Below are 21,567 nucleotides of genomic sequence, written 5' to 3'. Positions count from 1 at the left end.
GTGTGTATGGGCCTTAAGCCCTGGATGACATTAATGCTGCTTTGAAATCGCACTACTTGAAGTAGCAAGGTCAGCGCGATTTCAAGTGCTACTTGATAGACATCTGTGTGGCTTCATGCACAGTCTATTGAAGTCACACCTGAAATTGGCAAAAGTAGTGCAGGAACTACTTTTGCAAATTGCTGCGGTGCAGCAAAATCGGTGTCGCACCGATTGGAACAATGCAATTGCCGCCAATAGGCTGCGATCTGTCATGCGATTTTGATCTCTCAAATCGCTCCAATGTGAACCTAGACTCACTGCTTTTATAAATCGGCTATAGGTTCAAAAAGAAAATCAAAAACCTGGTTATGACTCACAACTCCAAAGTTCCAAAAACCAATAATCAAAGAACATGCCAGATGTCTGTAATGTCGGGACAAAATGCAACTCTGTTTTATTATAAACAACAAAGATTGCCAGTGACAGAGCGCCGTGAGTGTTTTCTGAGACGGGGTGGCAGGTAGACAATTCATTTTGTTCCGAATTAGTTTTTTAACGAATTTTGACAAATATTAGTTAATTCCGAAATTTCCTAATTTTTCAATTTCCAGATTTTGAATTTTTGTATTTCTGGAATTCGAAAATTCAAAAATTCGAAAATGTGAAAAAAAGAGAAAAAAATCAGTAAAACTCGAAATAACTAACTATAAAATTATAGATATTGGAATTTCCTTTCAAATTTGGCTGTTTGTGAACGTAATGAGTACGAATTTATCCGAAGTTATTATTATTATTATTATTATTATACAGGATTTATATAGCGCCGACAGTTTACGCAGCGCTTTACAACATGAGGGCAGACAGTACAAGTACAATACAATTCAATACAGGAGGAATCAGAGGGCCCTGCTCATTAGAGCTTACAATCTAGGAGTTACAAATTATCTGAAATAACAAATGCCGTATCTAAACGAATGGAACTAAAAATCAATATAATAAAAATAAAACCTTTTTATTATTATTATTTATTATTAATTTGTTCCATTCCATTTGTTTAGATGCAGCATTCGTTATTTCGGATAATTCGTAACTTCGGATAAATTAGTATTCGTTACGTTCACAAACAGCCAAATTTGAAAGGAAATTCCAATATCTATAATTTTATAGTTAGTTATTTCGAATTTTACTGATTTTTCTTTCTTTTTTTCAGATTTTCGGAATCCGGAAATCTGAAAACTCTAAATTCAGAAATTTGAAAATCCAAATTCCGACGTTACGAATTTCCAAAAAAAGCAAGAAAACAAAACGAACAAATTTTTTATATATACAGGGGGTCCCCTACTTACAAACATCCGACTTACAAACGACTCCTACTTACAAACGGAGGGAGACAACAGGAAGTGAGAGGAAATCTACCACTAGAAAGGGAAATTCACTCCTGTAAGAGTTAATATGGGTAAAAGGTGTCTCCACTGATGCTTTATCACCTATCCTTATTTCCCTATTAACCCCAAATTTTCAAAAATCCAATTGTCATTGGGACAGAAAGTGAGGTGAAATCTTCTGAACAGGGGCACAGACAGCAAAACAAATGTTACAGGGGTGATAACCCTTCCCTATGCTATCTAAAAAACTTAAAAATAGATTTTTTGGCTGGAGCTACACTTAAAAAATGTACCTGTTCCGACAAACAGATTCAACCTAAGAACAAACCTACAGTCCCTATCTTGTTTGTAACCCGGGGACCCCCTGTGTGTGTATGTGTATGTATATATGTATATATATATATATATATATATATATATATATATATATATATATATATATATATATATATATATATATATATATATATATATATTTTTAGCAGACAGCCTAGGGAATAAAATGGCGGTCGTTGCAACTTTTTATCTCGCACAGTATTTTCCAAACGCGTTTTATTAGGGAAAAAAAAGAGTTTCATGATTAAAAAAATAACAAAACAGTAACGTTAGCCCAATTTTTTTGTATAGTGTGAAAGATGTTACGCCGAGTAAATAGATACCCAACATGTCACACTTTAAAATTGCACACACTCGTGGAATGGCGCCAAACTTCGGTACTTAAAAATCTCCATAGGCGATGCTTTAAAATTTTTTACAGGTTACCAGTTTAGAGTTAGAGGAGGTCTAGGGCTAGAATTGTTGCTCGCGCTCTAACGCACTCGGCGATACCTCGTGTGTGGTTTGAACAGCGTTTACAAATGTGGGCGGGACTTGAGTGTGTGTTTGCTTCTGAGCGCGAGCTACCGGGGGGCAGGGGCGTTTTAAATTATTTATTTTTATTTTACTTTATTTTTTTTTATTTATACACTTTCTTTTACATTTTCTTTTTTTTCTTTTTTTTTTTTGATCGCTTTTATTCCTATTACAAGGAATGTAAACATCCCTTGTAATAGGAATCTATTGTGACAGGTCCTCTTTATGGAGAGATGCGGGGTCAACGACGTACCCGGGCCTCCTGACGGTCATAGAGATGACTGGTGTCCATCTGGTCACCGGAAATCTCTATGGTCGTCATCCAGCGATGCCTGATTCTTTCTCTGGGTCCCCGATGGCACGGGAGAGCCCGGAGAAGCACCGGATGTCGGCGGGAGGTGGAGGGGAGGGGAATATGTCCTCTCCCGTCGCCTGTAAGAAGGATCAAGCGGCGGAACTGTCGCTATGATCGTTCTTATGGTGCACAGAATCGCTGTCTGTAAACAAGGATATCTGAATGATGCCTGTGGCTGCATCATTCAGATATTCCCACTGAAAGTCCAGGACGTCATATGACGTCTTTGGGCGGGAAGTGGTTAAGGCTGTCAGCAGATCGGCATCTACAAATTTTATCATTGTCTAAAAATGGAGAGCAACTGAGCATGTGCAGAGCAGGGTGAGACCGCGTATTACTGGATTTTGAGCAGTATAGACACTTTAATGCTATACCTGCAAAAAGGGGCCAGCCTGACGTGATCTACCAGGACTTCACTTTCTGACTAAACTTCCACTTTTAAAGTTGTGTTTTTTGTTTGTAAATCCGCTCCAACATCTCTTTAATCCGGAGCATTAAATATTTTTTTTGTTTTCTTGTAGAGGCCGAGATCACTTGTATTTTAAGGAAAATGCGGAGCCCTATAGTGACCCTCTGAAAGGAGCACAGGATCATCCAAACCTACAAGATGTTTATATTTCTGACATCAATGCACCCAAGGAGAACGTCTCTTCAGTGCGTTTTGCCCAGGAGAGATCTGAGACTGAGCGACCCAAAGAAGTGTCTGGGGTCCCCTCATCACCTGCTGCGAAGGATCTGCTGGCAGGTGAGGTCTGCTCTTTGTTGAGGCCGATATCGGCACACCAACCAACCAACCAAATCTTTCTTTCACAAAGATTTTATAAAATTTTTCTTAGTAGTCCGGACCTAGGCAATCCAGTATATTACAACAGTGGTCATCAACTCCCTTCCTTAGGGCCCACTAACAGGCCAGGTTTTATGTATTACCTTGGGGGAGATGCAGACTAGAATACTGCAATCACTGAGCAGCAAATGATATCACCTGTGATGTATTTCAGTTATCTTGCAAACCTGGCCTGTTAGTGGGCCCTGAGGACAGGAGTTGATGACCACTGTATTACAACATGTTATAGGGAGAAAATTCACAAAAAGAAATACCAGGATATACTGGTAGCAAGGGGTGTAGCCCGGGTGTGCCAGAGCTGCAGAGAAAATTTGAATGTTAAAAACTTTAATATCCTTATGATAATAAACATTTCGAATAAAACCCTTCTGTTTTCATTGCATACCTTATCGATCTACTAATACCATATTGTTATAGTAACGTCCTCTATGGTGAAAGCTCTGCTCCTCCATAGATGCAGTACCAGGGGTCTCAAACTGGCGGCCCTCCAGCTGTTGGGAAACTACAAGTCCCATCAGGCATTGCAAGGCTGACAGTTACAAGCATGACTCCCCTCAAGCAGAGGTATGATGGGACTTGTACTTTCGCAACAGCTTGAGAGCCTCCAGTTTGAGACCCCCTGCAGTAGTAGAGTTAGTGAATGTCACCTTAAAGTGCCTTAAAGTGGTGTTCCGGCCGCAATTTTTTTTTTTTTTTTAAGTTAGCAGCTACAAACACTGTAGCTGCTGACTTTTAATAAGGACACTTACCTGTCCAGGGAGCCCGCGATGTCGGCCCCCCGAGGCCGATCTGTCTATCAGATCGGGTTCCGGCGCCGCCATCTTAACGAAGGAAAATGGGCAGTGGAGCCGTGCGGCTTCACTGCCTGTTACCTACTGCGCATGCGCGGGTCACGTGAAGGAACAGCGCTGCGGAATAGGAAGAGGCAGATTAGGAAGACTGCTTAGCAACAGGGGTTTCTGGTAAGTAAAGTTTTTTTTTTTCAAATGTTTTTTTATATATTTTTTTGAGAATATTAATGTAATTTTTTTATTTTAGGGTGGACCTCCGCTTTGAGCGGTATTAAACCCCAAAACCTAAAAATGTAATATATTGCAGCTTATCAATCATTGGATGTGATGGGTGCATTAGTTTTCCCTTTCTTATACCCCGTACACACGGTCGGACTTTGTTCGGACATTCCGACAACAAAATCCTAGGATTTTTTCCGACGGATGTTGGCTCAAACTTGTCTTGCATACACACGGTCACACAAAGTTGTCAGAAAATCCGATCCTTCTGCTTGCGGTGACGTAAAACACGTACGTCGGGACTATAAACGGGGCAGTGGCCAATAGCTTTCATCTCTTTATTTATTCTGAGCATGCGTGGCACTTTGTCCCTCGGATTTGTGTACACACGATCAGAATTTCCGACAACGGATTTTGTAGTCGGAAAATTTTATATCCTGCTCTCAAACTTTGTGTGTCGGAAAATCCGATGGAAAATGTCTGATGGAGCCCACACACGGTCGGAATTTCCGACAACACGCTCCGATCGGACATTTTCCATCGGAAAATCCGACCGTGTGCATCAGTCTTTTTCCCTCTGTTTTTTTTCCCTGGTGATCAGGCCAGTAACACGCCTCCTGTATTGGAGCGCCTCCACTCTGGATGCATGCACACAGGGGGCAGATTTGGATAGCAGCATTATCAGTCTGAGGAGGGGGGGTGTTAGAAGTACTAGCAGATTTAAAAACAGTAACAAAGTGAAGCTGAACTCCAGCTTCTACTTTATAATCCGTTACAGCAAACTTTTTTTTTTTTTTTTTTTTTTTTCCTTTTTTTGGGATAAAGGTTTTACAAAAAATAAATAAAAGCTGATCGTTTTACACACCCCTGCCAGTGGCAAATGGTTTGCCTCATCCCTGTTACCTGCAAGACAACTTTTCTGTTGAAAAACAGACTTACTGGCTGGATCACCATATGAAAATAGAAGAAAGCAAGCCTAAAAAAGGGAAACTAGTACAGCCATCACATCAAAGAATTCATAAGCTGCAATAATAGTATTTGCTTTTGGGTTTAATACTGCTTTAGGACAGGACTATAGAAAACCCTTCAACTCCCCCCCCCCCCCTTTCTTCTGAGATGAGAGGAGAAGGTGTTCTTTAGCCTTGTCTTTTGGTGAAAATGTTGCTCCACCATAGGTACAGTACAGTTAGTGAGCATTGTTACCCTAGGACAGGATTTAAAGGAGAAGTATGGGTTTGGGGTTTTTTCCCTAATATTCACCTAGGTGGATGCTGCATCTGTCCCCCGGCGTCTCTTCCTTGAGAACTCAAACCACCGAACATCACCGATGGCTCGGTTCTCTCACCTCCCCGAGCGGAGAGCTGCTGACTGTCAATCGGCATCTCTCCTACTCTGCTCCTCCACGCTCCATTGGAGCGCTGAGCTGTGGAGGGTCGGGGAGCGGCAGTCTCAGCCTCTCAGTGGCTCCCTGAGAAGCTGAGACGGCCATCAGTCCAGGGACCTGGCGGATCCAGAGTTCCAGAGTCTGGATGACACGGTGCCTGGACTGATCTGTGTGACGTCAGCAGAGAGTGAACTTCAGACCTCTCTCTGCTGAAAACGGGTCACAGGAGTGCAAAATGGATTGCACTACTTAGGAGAAGCCCAGCCAAACGAACCCTGTTACACCACTTTTACCCACAGGTAAGCCTATAATAAGGCTTACCTGTAGGTTCTGTGAATATCTCCTAAACTTGAACCGTTTAGGAGATATTCACTGTTTGCGCATGTGCCGACGTCATCGGCACATGCGCACTGAAGAAACGGCCCGCTTGTGCCGTATCTTCAGAAGCTGTGCCTACACCGGCGGCTCCTGTGCATGTGGGGGCGGGAGTGACTTCATTGTGGCTCTGGCCAATCACAACGCCGGAGCCCGCGAACCCGGATATAACTCCGGGAGACATGTCGCCGGTCACAGCAGTGTGCGAAGACCGCTGCAACAGCTTCGTTCTAAGGTAAGTTTTTTTATAATGAGCTAGTGTGCAATGCATACTAGCTCATTATGCCTTTGTCTTGCAGGTTTTTGTTTTTTTAGAGTTTGCTCTTTTACTTTTTAAGTCCATCAAGTCCAACCTGTGTGTGTGCTTTTATGTCAGTATTACATTGTATTTCTCTGTATGTTGTGGTCCTTCAGGTGCTTCTCTAATTCGTTTTTTGAAATTATCGATACTCCCCACTGAAACCACTACGTGTGGAAGGCAATTCCACATCCTTACCGCTCTTACCATAAAGAACCCGCCACGCAGTTTTCAGTTAAATCGCTTGTCTTGTATAATCTCCTTTTCATTAGGCTCCAGTGAGATTAGCGCAGCCGATGACAGGCTGCACCAACTGCGATGTCAAGATGGTGGTGCTAATCCTTTATTTTTTGTTTTGGTAGCTGAAGCTAGAAATAGAGTTCATACCGGGGGGGAAAAAAAAAAAAAAAAAAGTGCTTGAATGTTTACAGCAGCCATTTCTGATATTTGACAGGAGAGGGCTGAGGAAGTGCAAGCTTTCTTTAAATGATTATGGCACCCAAAACTGATCAGTGTTTGGATTCTGAAGAGTGTAAAATAAATAAATAAATAAATAAACCCTGACAGTCTATCTCTGGAGGACTCCGTTGGTGAGATTTCTGGTTTTGCAAACCTGCCCTTGGCATTATAAATACACTCTTGTTACAACCAAGGTATGCAGAATACCATCTCTGAATGCACAACACATCCAAACCTGAAGCAGATGGGCTACAGCAGCAGATGAGCACACCGGGTGCCACCCCTGTCCACTAAGAACAGGAAACTGAGGCTACAATTCACACAGGATCACCAAAATTGGACAATAGAAGATTGGAAAAACGTTGCCTGGTCTGATGAGTCTCGATTTCAGCTGTGACATTCAGATGGTGGGGTCAGAATTTGGTGTAAACAACATGAAATAATGGATCCATCCTGCCTGTTATCACTGGTTCAGGCTGGTGGTGTAATGGTGTGGGGGATATTTTCTTGGCACACGTTGGGCCCCTTAGTACCAATTGAACATCATTTAAACCCCACGGCCTACCTGAGTATTGTTGCTGACCATGTCCATCCCTTTATGACTACAGTGTCCCCATCTTCTGATGGCTCCTTCCAGCAGGATAATGCACCATATCACAAAGCTCCAATCATCTCACCACTGGACAATGAGGTCCCTGTACTCCAATGGCCTCCACACTCACCACATCTCATCCATTAGAGCACCTTTGGGATGTGGTGGAATGGGATATTGCCATTATGGATGTGCAGCTGACAAATCTGCAGCAACTGTGTGATCCTATCATGTCACTATGGAGCAAAATCTCTAAGGAACGTTTCCAACACCTTGTTGTATCTATGCCACCAAGAATGAAGGTGAAAGGGGGTCCAACCCGGGACTAGAAAGGTGCACCTAATAAAGTGGCTGAGTGTATGTTGCTTTGTTTTTCCTCCTTGTAACATCCTCTGTGACCATGAGGTTGAGGCTGTATTTGCATGCAGACCACCCTAAGTAATATCTACGTAATACTGAGCCTCCGAATACAATGAATGGAAGGGGTGGGCCAGGGACAGTAAAACTTGAGAGAGGAAAAGGCTGGAGTTTAGCTTTTAGAGGAACGCTCATCAACAAGACTGGCTGAAAGTTTGTTTTATCCTTCTAAACCCTTACCCAAACCTTTCTTCTCAGGTGTACAATTCATAATTTTTTATTTTATTTTTTTTGTTTTTCAGTTCTTTTACAGAAAGGAAGCAAATTGCGGGATGCCATGGCTGAATCTGCCATGATACTGGATCCCAACATAGACCTGAATGTTGACCCACTGCTGCCCCCTGTCTCAGATAAAGAGAATTATTTTTCACAGGCTGCAAGGTAAGTGGTGGCTCACACAATCCAACGTTTACATTGTTTATTGGGCTTTCATTGTGTCTACATAAAATCTTGAATGCTTCTTTGTGTTTATTTGCAGGATTGCCTTGGATATTCCTCCACCTCGTACTCACCAAAACCTCCTAAATTTCCATCAGCCTTCCATATCAAAAGATCTAATCCTACACCCGACAGACCAGACTCTCTCTGAATTAGAGGCTCATAGTGATGCCAGAGCCATAGAGCTATTGCTGGGAAGGTAAGTGTATGCGTAAAATCATACTGAAATGAATGTGACGTTAAAGGGGTTGTAAAGGTTCGTGTTTTTTCACCTTAATGCATCCTATGCATTAAGGTGAAAAAACACCTGTCAGTGACTGGCCCCCCCATTTTACTTACCTGACCTCTCGAACTTGTCCCGTGCTGCCTCTCTGCTTGGGGTTCTCGGCTGTAGATTGATAGCAGCGCAGCCATTGGCTCCCGCTGCTGTCAATCAAATCCAATGGGGGGGGGGGGTCGGCGAGTCCTGCATTCGGCCTCTATGGACGCCGAATGCTGGACTCGGGAGCACGCCCACAAGGTAACCCCCCCAGGAGAGCGTTTCTCCGAGCGGGTTATCCAATGTGGGGAGGAGCTGTGAGAGCCGCCCAGGGACCCCAGAAGACCAGGTTCGGGGCCACTCTGTGCAAAATGAGCTGCACAGTGGAGGTAATATGACATGTTTGTTTTCTTTTTGTTTTTTTAAAAACATTTTTACTTTTACAATCACTTTAAGGGGCTTCCCTACAAAGTAAAGAGTTGATACTTATCTGTCACGTTGCTCATCACTGCTTTGCCTTGTTTCAGGGGTATAAGTCTCCCACTCTGCCCTCCATGGTGGATGTACGTCATCTTTTTTTTTTTCTGCGCATTGTGCCTGGGTAATATGATAACTTGTGATAAACATAAAAAATAAATAGAAACTACACACCAAAATGAGTTTACTACAAATTTATTGAGCAGTAGGCTCAGATAGTATAAGCATATTCACCCAAACTATCCCCATGAATCCTAACAACCACCTGAGTCCCCCAAAGGACCCCTCCCAGACTGGAACCTAGGACCACCCTTAGAAAAAGGGGAAAGGATACAGTCCCAGAGCGGAGCTGTGCCCACACTTCCCTAAACAAAAACCTCCCCCCACACACACTAGAGGACCCTAAACCACCCCACCTAAAACTCAAGAGGTAGCACTCGTAAACACCAAGTGCGGTGCTCCACCTTAAAGCCACAGCGGGCGAATGAGGCACCTGCACTACGTGGGACAGAGATGCATACCTACCCAAATGAGACCATCAACATGTAGCACATACCCGCTAAACCAGTCGGTCAAAAAGGTCAGTCAGTAGCAGAGAAAAAATATTCAGCAGTTAGATCAGCATTGAAGCATTACTAAGGAGCGTGCTGATAACAGAGGTTGGAGGGCTGACAGAGGAGAGTGATAAAACGGGGAGATTCCCAACAACAACAGCCGGGTAATCTCAACCTGTCAGTAGTACCCTCAGTAAACACTCAATCCCACATGTGGATGTCATAGGTACTCACGGTCCTTTGTTTATGCTCCCCTCCAGGTGAGTAATGTCCGCTCTGCTGTTCCCAAAGAACACAGCTCATTCCTTTTGTGTAATGAAATCCTACCAGGATTCACATGCTGTGCGCTGATCGACTGTTCCAGTCGTGTATCACAGGTCCCTCAAATCTTCTGTGTATGATTGAGTCCTACTAGATTCCAGATACTCCACTGCTGTGCGCTGTTCAGCTGATCCAATCATAAGTGGCTGGTCTCTTCAATACACAGTCAGCTGATTGAGCCACAATGGAAATGCTTAAGCTCTCTGAAAAGCTGGGGTGGTCGAACCAGATGACAAGTAGGGGGAGGAGGTTAATCCCAACGTCTGAGTCTACATGTTTTGTTCCAGAGGGCGGAACTTCGTCAGGACACGCATCCTGATGAAGTCCCCCCCCCCCACTTGTCGTCTGGCCCGACCACCCCATCTTTTCAGAGGGCAGAAGCATTTCTATCGTGACTCAATCAGCTGACTGTGTATTGAAGAGACCAGACACCTATGACTGGATCAGCTGAACAGCGCATGGCGCACAGCAGTGGAGTATCTAGTAGGACTCAATAATACACAGAAGATTTGAGAGACCAGTGATACACGACTGGAACAGTCGATCAGCGCACAGCGCACAGCATGTGAATCCTGGTAGGATTTCATTACACAAAAGTAGAGCTGTGTTCTTTGGGAACAGCAGAGCGGACATTACTCACCTGGAGGGGAGCATAAACGGAGGATCGTGAGTACCTATACCAGCCACACGTGGGATTGAGTGTTCACTGAGGGTACTACTGACAGGTTGAGGTTACCCGGTTGTTTGTGTTGGGAACCTCCCCGTTTTATCACTCTCCTCTGTCAGCCCTCCAACCTCTGTTATCAGCACGCTCTCTAGTAATGCTTCAATGCTGATCTAACTGCTGAATATCTAATCTCTCACACATACCATCACGGATTATCGTATCAGTTATAGTCTAATGACTCACATATATTTAATTATTTATTTATTTACAAAATTTTCTTACAGAAACTAAAACTTTTTTTTATTTTTTCAAAATTTTTGGTCTTTTTTTTTTTTTTGCAAAAAATAAAAAAACCAGCAGTGATTAAATACCACCAAAAGAAAGCTTTATTTGTGGGAAGAAAATGATAAAAATTTTTAATTTGGGTACAGTGTAGCATGACCGCGCAATTGTCATTCAAAGTGTGACAGTGCTGAAAGCTGAAAAATGGCCTGGGCGGGAAGGGGGTGAAGGCGCCCGGTATTGAAGCGATTAAAGCCCCGACTGCTACCAAAACTTTTTTGAGGGGTACAGTAGTGAAAGGTTAAAACTTTTTTTCTTGCCTGGCTTTTGCAGTGTCCTTCTGTGGAGATTTCCCCTTACTTCCTGTAGGGTGACCTGGACAGGAAGTACAGGAAATATCCCCTTAAAATGGACATAGACAGCAATAAGAACCTGCGTGGTTCTAACCCACTCACACTCATGTTGTCTGCCCTTACAAAGGACCATGTAATAGTATTAGTAGTATCCCTACGGATTTGTTTGTCTCGCAATTGCAGCTCCCGAATATCCTTGGGTCAGTACTGGGATGGGACAGGATCACCCCCAGAATCCATTGCCGGAAGTGACCTCTGTGAGAGTGAACTGAATGATCCTCAGTATGACCAGAGTCTGTTGGAGAACTTGTTTTATTCGGCTCAGGTAAGGACCATGAAGATGATTTTTCCATATTCACAAGGGGTGGTGGGGGGTGGCGATTGCTTGTCATCCTCTCTGTGTCCAGTTATGATCAGTCTGATTGGAAGTGGAGGGTCATGTGTTTTAAGTTGCAGGTTGAAGAATGTTGTCACTGCTGTACTCCAGACAAACCGCTAAATACATATAATGCACATATTAGAACTGTTTTACCTGCCAGAGGTCCTCGGATTTAAAGAGGTTGTAATAAACGCTTCCATATACCCAGTAAAGTAATTGGCCTTAGGTGATATACAGAAATGTAAAAAAATTAATAAGTTGTACCTGTCCATCTGCAGCCTTTTCTCCTCTACATCCATTCAAAGTGCTGAATGATAAAGCTTGTCTGAGCTGTTTGCAATAAGGGGTCAGAAAGCTGACGTTATACTCTGCAGAGCTCAGTGAGTAGAGCTCTGAGAGCTGATTGGAGGAAGGGACACCCCCCCTTCACACAGCACACAGGATCAGAGCTGAAGCTGTCAATCAGCTGGAGATCCCTCCCCTGTCACCATTTTTCTCTTGGTGTCAGGAAAACTTGTCAGTAGTGACTAGAGCTGCACAATTAATCGTTAAAAAATCGTGATCTCGATTCAACCCCCCTGACGATCTCTATTGCAGAGTTTGCCGATTCTTTCATATAACAAGTGGAGAGACTTATCTGCTCATTCAGCTGTCAAAAGAAAACATCCAGGCAGTCTACCAAGTTTTTAAACAACATGTAAATGCAGGAAGTTTAACCACTTAAAGTCTAAATCTTTTTCTGACACTTCTTTCTTAAGTTAAAATCAATATTTTTTGCTAGAAAATTACTTGGAACCCCCAAACATTATATATATTAGGAGAGACCCTAGGGAATAAAATGTCAATTGCTGCAATATTTTATGTCACACTGTATTTGCCCAGCAATCTTTCAAACTTGGGAAAAAATACACTTCAATGAAAAAAAAAATGAAACGTTAGCCCCTTTTTTTTTCGTTTTAATGTGAGAGTATATCATCAGTATATAGGAGTCTTGTGACTTGTATTAGTGTCGGGTTAAGCTTGTAGGAGGAGTTTTCATTCTCCTCTAACCCTCTGTCTGGACAGTTCTGATTGACCCTGTGCTGATCACATGCACTCTCCCAATAAAAAAAAAAGACAACTCTCTAACAATACACACCAAACTGAGCATGTGCAGACTCCTAATGCTCTGTTCTATGGAGAGATGGATTGGAGTCAGTTGAAGAAGAGGATCAGAGAAGACCAGATCACACAGCCTTTATACACATTGCACAGGATTAACCCCTCAGGTTCCACAGTGAGTATAACAAGCATACTTTACTGCATATACAGACTGATTTTACTGTTGTGGGTTTAGTAACACTTAAACCACTTACGACCCACCCGCCGTAGTTATACATCGCTACTTTTGACGCTAAATCAGACACTTTTGGCGCTATTTTGGGACCATTCACATTTATACAGCGATCAGTGCGATTAAAAATGCATTGATTACTGTGTAAATGTGACTGGCAGTGAAGGGGTTAACACTAGGTGGCGCTGTAGGGGTTAAGTTTGTCCTAGGGAGTGATTCTAACTGTGGGGGGGAGGGGCTTTGTGTGACAGGACACTGATCACTGCTCCTGATTACAGGGAGCTGTGATCAGTGTCCTGTCACTATGCAGAACAGGGAAATGCTTGTTTACATCAGCATCTCCCCGTTCTTCCTCTCTGTGAGACGATCGCGGGTATCCCCGCAGACATCGAATCCGCGGGACCCGCGATCACACTCACGGAGCTCGCGGCGGGCGCATGCGCGATGGCACGGCGGCAAATTTAAAGGGGGGTACCTGTACGCCCATTTGCCTGTCTGTGCCATTGTGTTGACGTAAATGTACATGCGGCGGTCGGCAAGCGGTTAAAGGGGAATTTTTTTTTTTTTTTATTTTTTTTTTTTTTTTGTAAAAAAAAAAAAAAAATGTATTTTTATATTTTTTTTTTATTGCATTTTAGTGTAAATATGAAATTTAAAACGCCCCATCCTGCCGAGCTTGCGCACAGAAACGCATACGTAAGTCGCATATGAAAACGGTGGTCAAACCACAAATGTGAGGTATTGCCACAATCGTTAGAGCGAGAGCAATAATTCTAGCCCTAGACCTCCTCTGTAACTCAAAACTGATAACCTTTAGAAATTGTTAAACCTCGCCTATGGAGATTTTTAAGGGTAAGAGATTGTCGCCATTCCATGAGCGGGCACAATTTTTAAGCTTGACATGTTGCGTATCAATTTACTCGGCGTAACATTATCTTTCACAATTTAAAAAAAAAATTGGGCTAACTTTTACTGTGGTCTTCTTATTTTTTTTTAATCAAAGTATATTTTTCCCCCCCAAAAAAGTGCGCTTGTAAGACCGCTGTGCAAATACGGTGTGACATAAAGTATTGCAACGACCGCCACTTTATTCTCTACGGTGTCTGAAAAAAACATAATATACAGGTGATACTCGAAAAATTAGAATATTGTGCAAAAGTTCATTTATTTCACTAATGCAACTTTAAAAGGTGAAACTAATATATGAGATAGACTCATTACATGCAAAGCAAGATAGTTCAAGCCGTGATTTGTCATAATTGTGATGATTACAGCTCATGAAAACACCAAATCCACAATCAGAAAATTGTAATATAAATTGATTGTACATAGAACAATATGGGACCTCTGAAAAGTATAAGCATGCATATGTACTCAGTACTTGGTTTGGGCCCCTTAATGCGGCGTGGCATGGAAGCTATCAGCCTCCGGCACTGCTGAGGTGTTATGGAAGACCAGGATGCTTCAATAGTGGCCTTCAGCTCTTCTGCATTGTTCGGTCTCATGTCTCTCATCTTTCTCTTGGCAATGCCCCATAGATTCTCTATGGGGTTCAGGTCAGGCGAGTTTGCTGGCCAATCAAGCACAGTAATCCCGCGGTCATTGAACCAGGTTTTGGTGCTTTTGGCAGTGTGGGCGGGTGCCAAGTCCTGCTGGAAAATGAAGTCAGTATCCCCATAGAGCTCATCTGCGGAAGGAAGCATAAAGTGCTCCAAAATCTCCTGGTAGACGGCTGCTTTAACTTAATGAAGCACAGTGGACCAACACCAGCAGATGACATGGCTCCCCAAATCAACACAGACTGGAAACTTCACACTGGACTTCAAGCATCTTGCAGTGTCTGCCTCTCCATTCTTCCTCCATACTCCGGGTCCTTGGTTTCCAAATGAGATGCCAAATATGCTCTCATCAGAAAAGAGGACTTTGGACCACTGAGCAAAAGACCAGGTCTGTTTTTCTTTAGCCCAGGTAAGACGCTTCTGACGTTGTTTGTTGTTCAGGAGTGGCTTGACAAGAGCAATACGATATTTGAAGCCCATGCTCAGGATCCGTCTGTGTGGTGGCTCTTGATGCACTGACTCCAGCCTCAGTCCACTCCTTGTGAAAGTTCCCAACGCTTTTGAATGGCCTTTTCCTGACAATCCTCTCCAGACTGCGGTCATCCCTGCTGCTTGTGCACCTTTTTCTTCCACACTTTTCCTTTCCACATAACTTTCTATTAATGTGCTTTGATACAGCACTTTGGGAACATCCAATTTCTTTTGCAATTACCTTTTGAGGCTTTCCCTCCTTATGGAGGGTGTCAGTGATGGTTTTGTGCACAACTGTCAGGTCAGCAGTCTTTCCCATGATTGTGATTCCTACTGAACCCGACTGAGAGACCATTTATAGGCTCAGGAACCCTTTGCAGGTTTTATGTCTTAATTAGTTGATTGTGGATTTGGGGTTTTCATGAGCTGTAAGCCATAATCATCACAATTATGACAAATCACGGCTTGAACTATCTTGCTTTGCATGTAATGAGTCTATCTCATATATTAGTTTCACCTTTTAAGTTGCATTAGTGAAATAAATGAACTTTTGCACAATATTCTAATTTTCCGAGTATCACCTGTAATGTTTGGGGGGTTCTAAGTAATTTTCTAGCAAAAAAAAAATGATTTTTAACTTGCAAACACCGAGTCTGAAAAATAGGCCCGGTCCTTAAGTGTTTAATGCTCTTAATTGAGACACAGTACACCCTGTAGAGGGTTATGCTTTGTTCATATTTCATGACTGAGGTTTTCAACCACTTTAAGCAGCTTTGCCAGAGCACCTGATTTTTCTTTGCTCCAATTAAGGAACACTTGCAGGTCTTTGACTGGACAATAAGTGCCGGTTCACACTACAGCAACTTGGGATCCGACTTGTCACATCTCAAGTTGCCCCAAGTCGCTGGACATAAGAAATTCCATTGAAATGAATGAGAGCCGTCTTAATGTACACTACTGAAGTTGCTCCGACTTCAGAAAAGGTTCCTGTACTACTACAAGGCGACTTCTAGGCAACTTGTACCCATAGATTTCAATGGAAGTCGCCTCAAAGTCGGATCTCCATCTATATTGAAGTGACTTTACAGGAAAAGAAATTAGTTTACCCAGGCAAACCCCTCCCTCCCAGAGAGCTGATTATTCTGTGACTGGCCACAGCCAAAGTCGCCTATCCTTGAGGCAACTGAAGTTTCGCTAAGGTCACCTCCAAAACGCCTTGCAAAGTCGCGCTGTAAGTCGGGTTGGCCCCTGTGTGAACTGAGCCTTAAGTAGAAGCAGCAGACTGATGAGCTCATCTCCTTGTCACTCTGCTCTGTCCTCTTATGAGCACAGCTGACTGGATCACATGCTGCTTCTCCCTTTTAAAAGTCTGAGCTTTGCTGTACAGGGAATCGGACAATGCTGATACAAAATCAAATTCAGAATACGTTTTCTTTTTTTTTTTTTTATATCTGCATGTAATTTCAGCTTTCGATTTTACAAAATTAAGTTTTAAATTACGCTGCTTTATTTTTACATGAAAGAGATTACAAGATGATTTTGGCAGTGATAAAGAACAGTCCAGAGCGGAGAAAAATGGATATAAAAACAGACCAGGGAAAGATGAAGAGCAAAACTTGAAGCAATCCCTCTCTAAATCAGAGGAAGAATCTTCATTAAAAGTCTCTGGGTAAGTCCTGTGGATTGGGAGTTTGGCCCTGTGTAAGCTTAGAGTCACTCCAGTCAGGGTTTACGTAGGGCTGAGCACTCTTCCTACTACCATATGACCGTGCCAAGAACAAGCACTATCACACAGGCTGAATCGCATGCTCCTCCGATGCCTGGAATTATGCAGATTTTATTGGCTTCTGCTGATGGTTTGATTGTTAAAATGGATTGACATTCAGGCTAAGCGGGGGTACTAAAAGCGGACCTTCAGTCATTTTTTAAACTTTCCATCTTTTAAATCTTCTGCCCTTGTTGTTTTAACTTTGGATAGTAAAACATTTTTCTTCTGTCAGTAAATACCTTATACAACCCACTTCCTGTTTCCTGTCTGGTAGAAAGCCTACACTTTTGACATCATGCACAGCTCTCTCTCACTCTCTTGAGAGTTTGCCAGGAAGGGAGGGGGGGTGAGTCATAAGTGGGCCAATGAGAGCTGCAGGGGCCTGCCTCTGTGTGTCTGTGTAATTCCAGGAAGTGAACAGGCAGCAACTTCATCTTCCCACAGTTAAATTGGTTTGCAGCCAGACTTAGTAGAGGGAGATTTCTACAGCATATTTGGCAAGTACAGAATAACAGTATATATAGAATTAATATGCAAAGTGGTTGGAGGGAAGCTTCAGAAAGGCAAATATGTTTTCTTTTTCATACATCATGGGACACGGAGTTATATTCATTACCTGCTGGTTATACTTCATCTCCAGGTGAATGGACACTGGTAGGCCAAAGGCCTTTAGACAGGAAGTTATCACTTATATAACCCCTCCCATACAGGAAGCACTTCAGTTTTTTATCAGTGTGTGCAAGGTGGATGGCACGGTTTGTTTGCGCTCTCTGAGCTCCAGGTCTCTAGTCCCACAAACGGTTCTTAAAGAATCAAGGGATTGACTGATCGGATCCATTTGACACAGACTTTATATGCTTGGATAAATGGTACCCGAGCCTCGCAAAGAAGACTCGAGATCCTGCGAGGTTTTGCCTGTAATGTGACCTCCGGACGCTGGACACTGCGAAGAGGCATCCTGGACACCACAGCGCTAAGGCATTCATGCAGGGTGCTGTACAGGTCCAAGGGAGTGGACCCTAAACATGAAAAGGTTTCCCAGTCCTCAAGTGACAGGAACCCACTGTGAAGGGTGAAGATAGGACAATATGTGTTGCCAGTACTGCTGGATCATGGGGCACTGCCACCAAATGTGGTGTGTGCCTTCCGCTCCTGAACAGCGATTTTAGCAGGGAGGGAAACAAAATTTTTTATTGAGGTGGGAGTGACAGCATGTGTCTGGCAGAAGGCACCTGCTGGAGAAGAGTGTTACCATTTACCACAGCTGGGGAGGGGCCTGTAAGCGGGCAGATTACAACACTGCAATTGCGGTGTAATAATATTTGGGGATGGTAGGCCCTTGCAGTTCAGTTCACAGCATGCTGCCAGGGACACAACCAGTTTTGTGCAACATTCACAGAGTGAAAGCTCCTCTCAGATTCAATATCATCTATATATATATATATATATATATACATATACATATACATATACATATACATATACATATATATATATATATATATATATATATATATATATATATATATATATATATATACATACATATATATATATATATATATATATATATATATATATATATATATATATATATATATATATATATATTGGGAGGAAGAAGGGAGGAGGAACACTTGTGGGCACGGTGCGGTCAGTGTTAAATATTGGCCTAATCTGGATAATAATCGGCCAAATTGGGCAAATATCGGCCAATATATCGGTCGACCTCTAAAAAAAATACACACACACACACATAATATGCTGGCTGGCTCATGTCCGCTAGTTGGAGACTCACATTAAAGAAACTTGATAATTTAGTTGTTCTAAATTACAACATAGTACGCAGGGAAAAGGGGGCAGGGAGTATAGTACTGCAGCTCCCTCACAGTATTTTCCATAAATTGGGCCTCAGCCAAGGGTGGAGCTACAGGCAGCACAAACGTAGTTTGTGTTTTTATTGCACACCTTGTCCACGGATTAGAATGGGACGGAGTTCCCTGGAGGATTCAGTAACCATTATTTTGTGATGATACTTCTTTAACTACTTAAGGACCGCCTGCCACAGTTGTATGTCGGCTTTATTAAAGAGGAATATTGTTGTTATGGCAGCAGCTAGCTGCTACAACCCCGGTATCCTCTTCAAGAGCGGACGGCCCTCTTTCAGATAAAAGTGGTCTCTGTGGCGCATTCACTGCAAGATCTCTTTTATTGGGGGCGGGAGAGTGCCCCCACTCCCGCCGCGCTTCGGTCATCTCCGACTGGTCCGGTTAGCGGCGGAGACCATCAGGTCCTCTTCCCTCACAGGCTGGATGCCAAGTGAAAAATGGCCCCTGCTTGGCTCCATAGCATTGGATGGCAGAAGTGACGTCAAACATAGATTCTGCCCAATGCTCTTAAAGGGGATTTTTTTTTCTTTGTAAAAAAAAAAAAAAAATGACATTTCATTATATTTTTTTTTATTGCATTTTAGTGTAAATATGAGATCTGAGGTCTTCTTGACACCAGATCTCATATTTAAGAGGTCCTGTCATGCTTTTTTCTATTACAAGGGATGTTTACATTCCTTGTAATAGGAATAAAAGTGACCCAAAACATTTTTTTTTAAAAGGACAGTGTAAAAATAAAAAGTTAAATAAAACAGAATTTTTTTTAAAGCGCCCAATCCCGCTGTGCTCGCGTGCAGTAGCGAACGCATACATAAGTTGTGCCCGCAGATGAAAACTGTGTTCAAACCACAAATGTGAGGTATTGCCAGGATCATTAGAGGGAGAGCAATAATTATAGACCTCCTCTGTAACTCAAAACTGGTAACCTGTAGAAATTTTTAAACATTGCCTATGAAGATTTTTAAGGGTAAAAGTCTGTCGCCATTCCACAAACGGGCGCAATTTTGAAGCATGACATGTTTGGTATCAATTTACTCGGCATAACATTATCTTTCACAATATAAAAAAAATTGGGCTAACTTTACTACTGTCTTATTTTTTTTAAGTCAAAAAAGTGTATCTTTTTACCAAAAAATTGCACTTGTAAGACCGCTGCGCAAATACGGTGTGACGTAAAGTATTGCAACAACTGCCATTTTATTCTTTAGGGTGTCTGAAAAAAAATATATAATGTTTAGGGGTTCTAAGTAATTTTCTAGCAAAAAAAAAAAATGATTTTAACTTGTAAACACCAAGTTTGAAAAAATAGGCCCAGTCCTTAAGAGGTTAAAGTGACAGCATGCCCCTTAAGAAAAATGGAGTGGACTTTCTGACCTTTTCCAATATAGCATTATCAGTTCTCTGACTAAAGTAAGGATAATCACAAGCTTTTCCGGCATTGTTTTTCAGACATAAATCCACAGAGAGATTGGTTAGTGAGAAAACCCGGATGGAAGCCATGGATCTCAGTGTTGACCGTCTCACGCTGCTGGGGCGGATGCATGCGGCTCGGGTCATTGTGGAATCCTTAAAGGTCAAACCAGAAACCACGTATGTCCCCCTGGGCAAAAGAGGCAGCAATGGAAAACCGCCAAGGGCAGCATCCTCTATCAAACGGTATGTAGTGATTGGAAAAGACTGGTGGAAATGACCGCCTGCAAACACTCAACCATCCCAGCCAATCTGCTGCAAGTTAGGATAATGAAGACTTTTTTTTTCAGATTAACTTCTTTATTGCCCTAGAAACAATCTGTTTTGTGTAAGTATTGGGACTTATGTGGATCAGGACAATAAAATGAGGGACTTCATTTGCAGTAAACACTAAGTGCTTGGCTTTGTGGACTCCTGTCACATGATAAACATTCCATTGACAAATTGAATAAAAAATATTCGGAAGGGAGGAAAAATCAGGAGCACCACATCCCAGAAAATATAATAGAACAAAAAGGGGACATTGAGGCCAATTATGGGCCCCAGGGATTTTAACGGTGCTGAGATAAATGAGGTAATGAGCGTATAATAAAATATATGTTTTATTTGTCAATATTAAAAAACAGACATGAACCAAAGATAATACAAAAAGCAGAAAGGTAATTCATTGATACAGAAAATAATACCACTTTCTCAACATGTTTCGCTTTCCTAAGCTTCTTCAGGAGATATATTTGTGATATTAGCTATAAAAATAGAAAAATATATATAAGCAATAGATATAAACAATGACTAATTAAAGTCTGCCTGTAAATTCTACAATCATGATAATTTATTCGATATGGTAAATAGAAAATACAAAAATAAAATTAATAAATCTGTATATATAAATAAGCAAATATCATACATCAGAGTGTGTACTAACAGTATGGACTAACACACTGTGCGTATCAAAGTCATCAGGGAAAGAAAAAAAATATATATATACATATTTCTATTCATTCACCACCGCATCATAATTAATTGATAGAGTCTTACCTATTAACAAAGGCAGGACTCAAAAAATGAGTCTGTGCAGTGGCCGATAATGTTCCCTCAGTCCCCAAATCACCATAAATGCATGCAGAGAGAAATAAAATCCCTAGAGGTAAATGAAATTCTCTAAAAAGAGGAAGATCAATTACACAAGTATCATGGTGGCTGGTATCTGTTTTGATAGAGTCAGACATATGAAAATCAAAAAGAATCCAATAAAATAAAATAAAATAAAAATATACCTCTGGTAGAATCAATAAAGGTAACAACAGGTTACATCTCAAGGATGGTAAGAAGCTAAATTGCTGAGTGTGTAAGAGGGCGGTTCTGGGATTGCAGTCACAAGGCAGGCAGCATAC

The 21,567-nt window shown here is 42.0% G+C and overlaps 1 protein-coding gene across 2 annotated transcripts in view; it reads left to right on the top strand.

The window, feature by feature from the left end:
- Positions 1–21,567, top strand: part of C2CD3 (C2 domain containing 3 centriole elongation regulator) — a 191,761-nt gene that overhangs the window by 27,017 nt on the left and 143,177 nt on the right. For both annotated transcript variants that reach the window (XM_073612799.1, XM_073612798.1), the window contains exons 5-10: positions 3,096–3,319; positions 8,196–8,334; positions 8,432–8,590; positions 11,488–11,629; positions 16,570–16,715; positions 20,153–20,359. In XM_073612799.1, coding sequence (XP_073468900.1) covers positions 3,096–3,319; positions 8,196–8,334; positions 8,432–8,590; positions 11,488–11,629; positions 16,570–16,715; positions 20,153–20,359 — 1,017 coding nt within the window. The remainder of the gene's footprint in view (positions 1–3,095; positions 3,320–8,195; positions 8,335–8,431; positions 8,591–11,487; positions 11,630–16,569; positions 16,716–20,152; positions 20,360–21,567) is intronic.

Source organism: Aquarana catesbeiana, linkage group LG02 (genome assembly GCF_042186555.1).
Source record: "Aquarana catesbeiana isolate 2022-GZ linkage group LG02, ASM4218655v1, whole genome shotgun sequence".
NCBI lineage: Eukaryota > Metazoa > Chordata > Amphibia > Anura > Ranidae > Aquarana > Aquarana catesbeiana.
The sequence above is the reverse complement of the archived record's forward strand: the minus strand, read 5'-3'. Positions and strand labels throughout refer to the sequence as shown.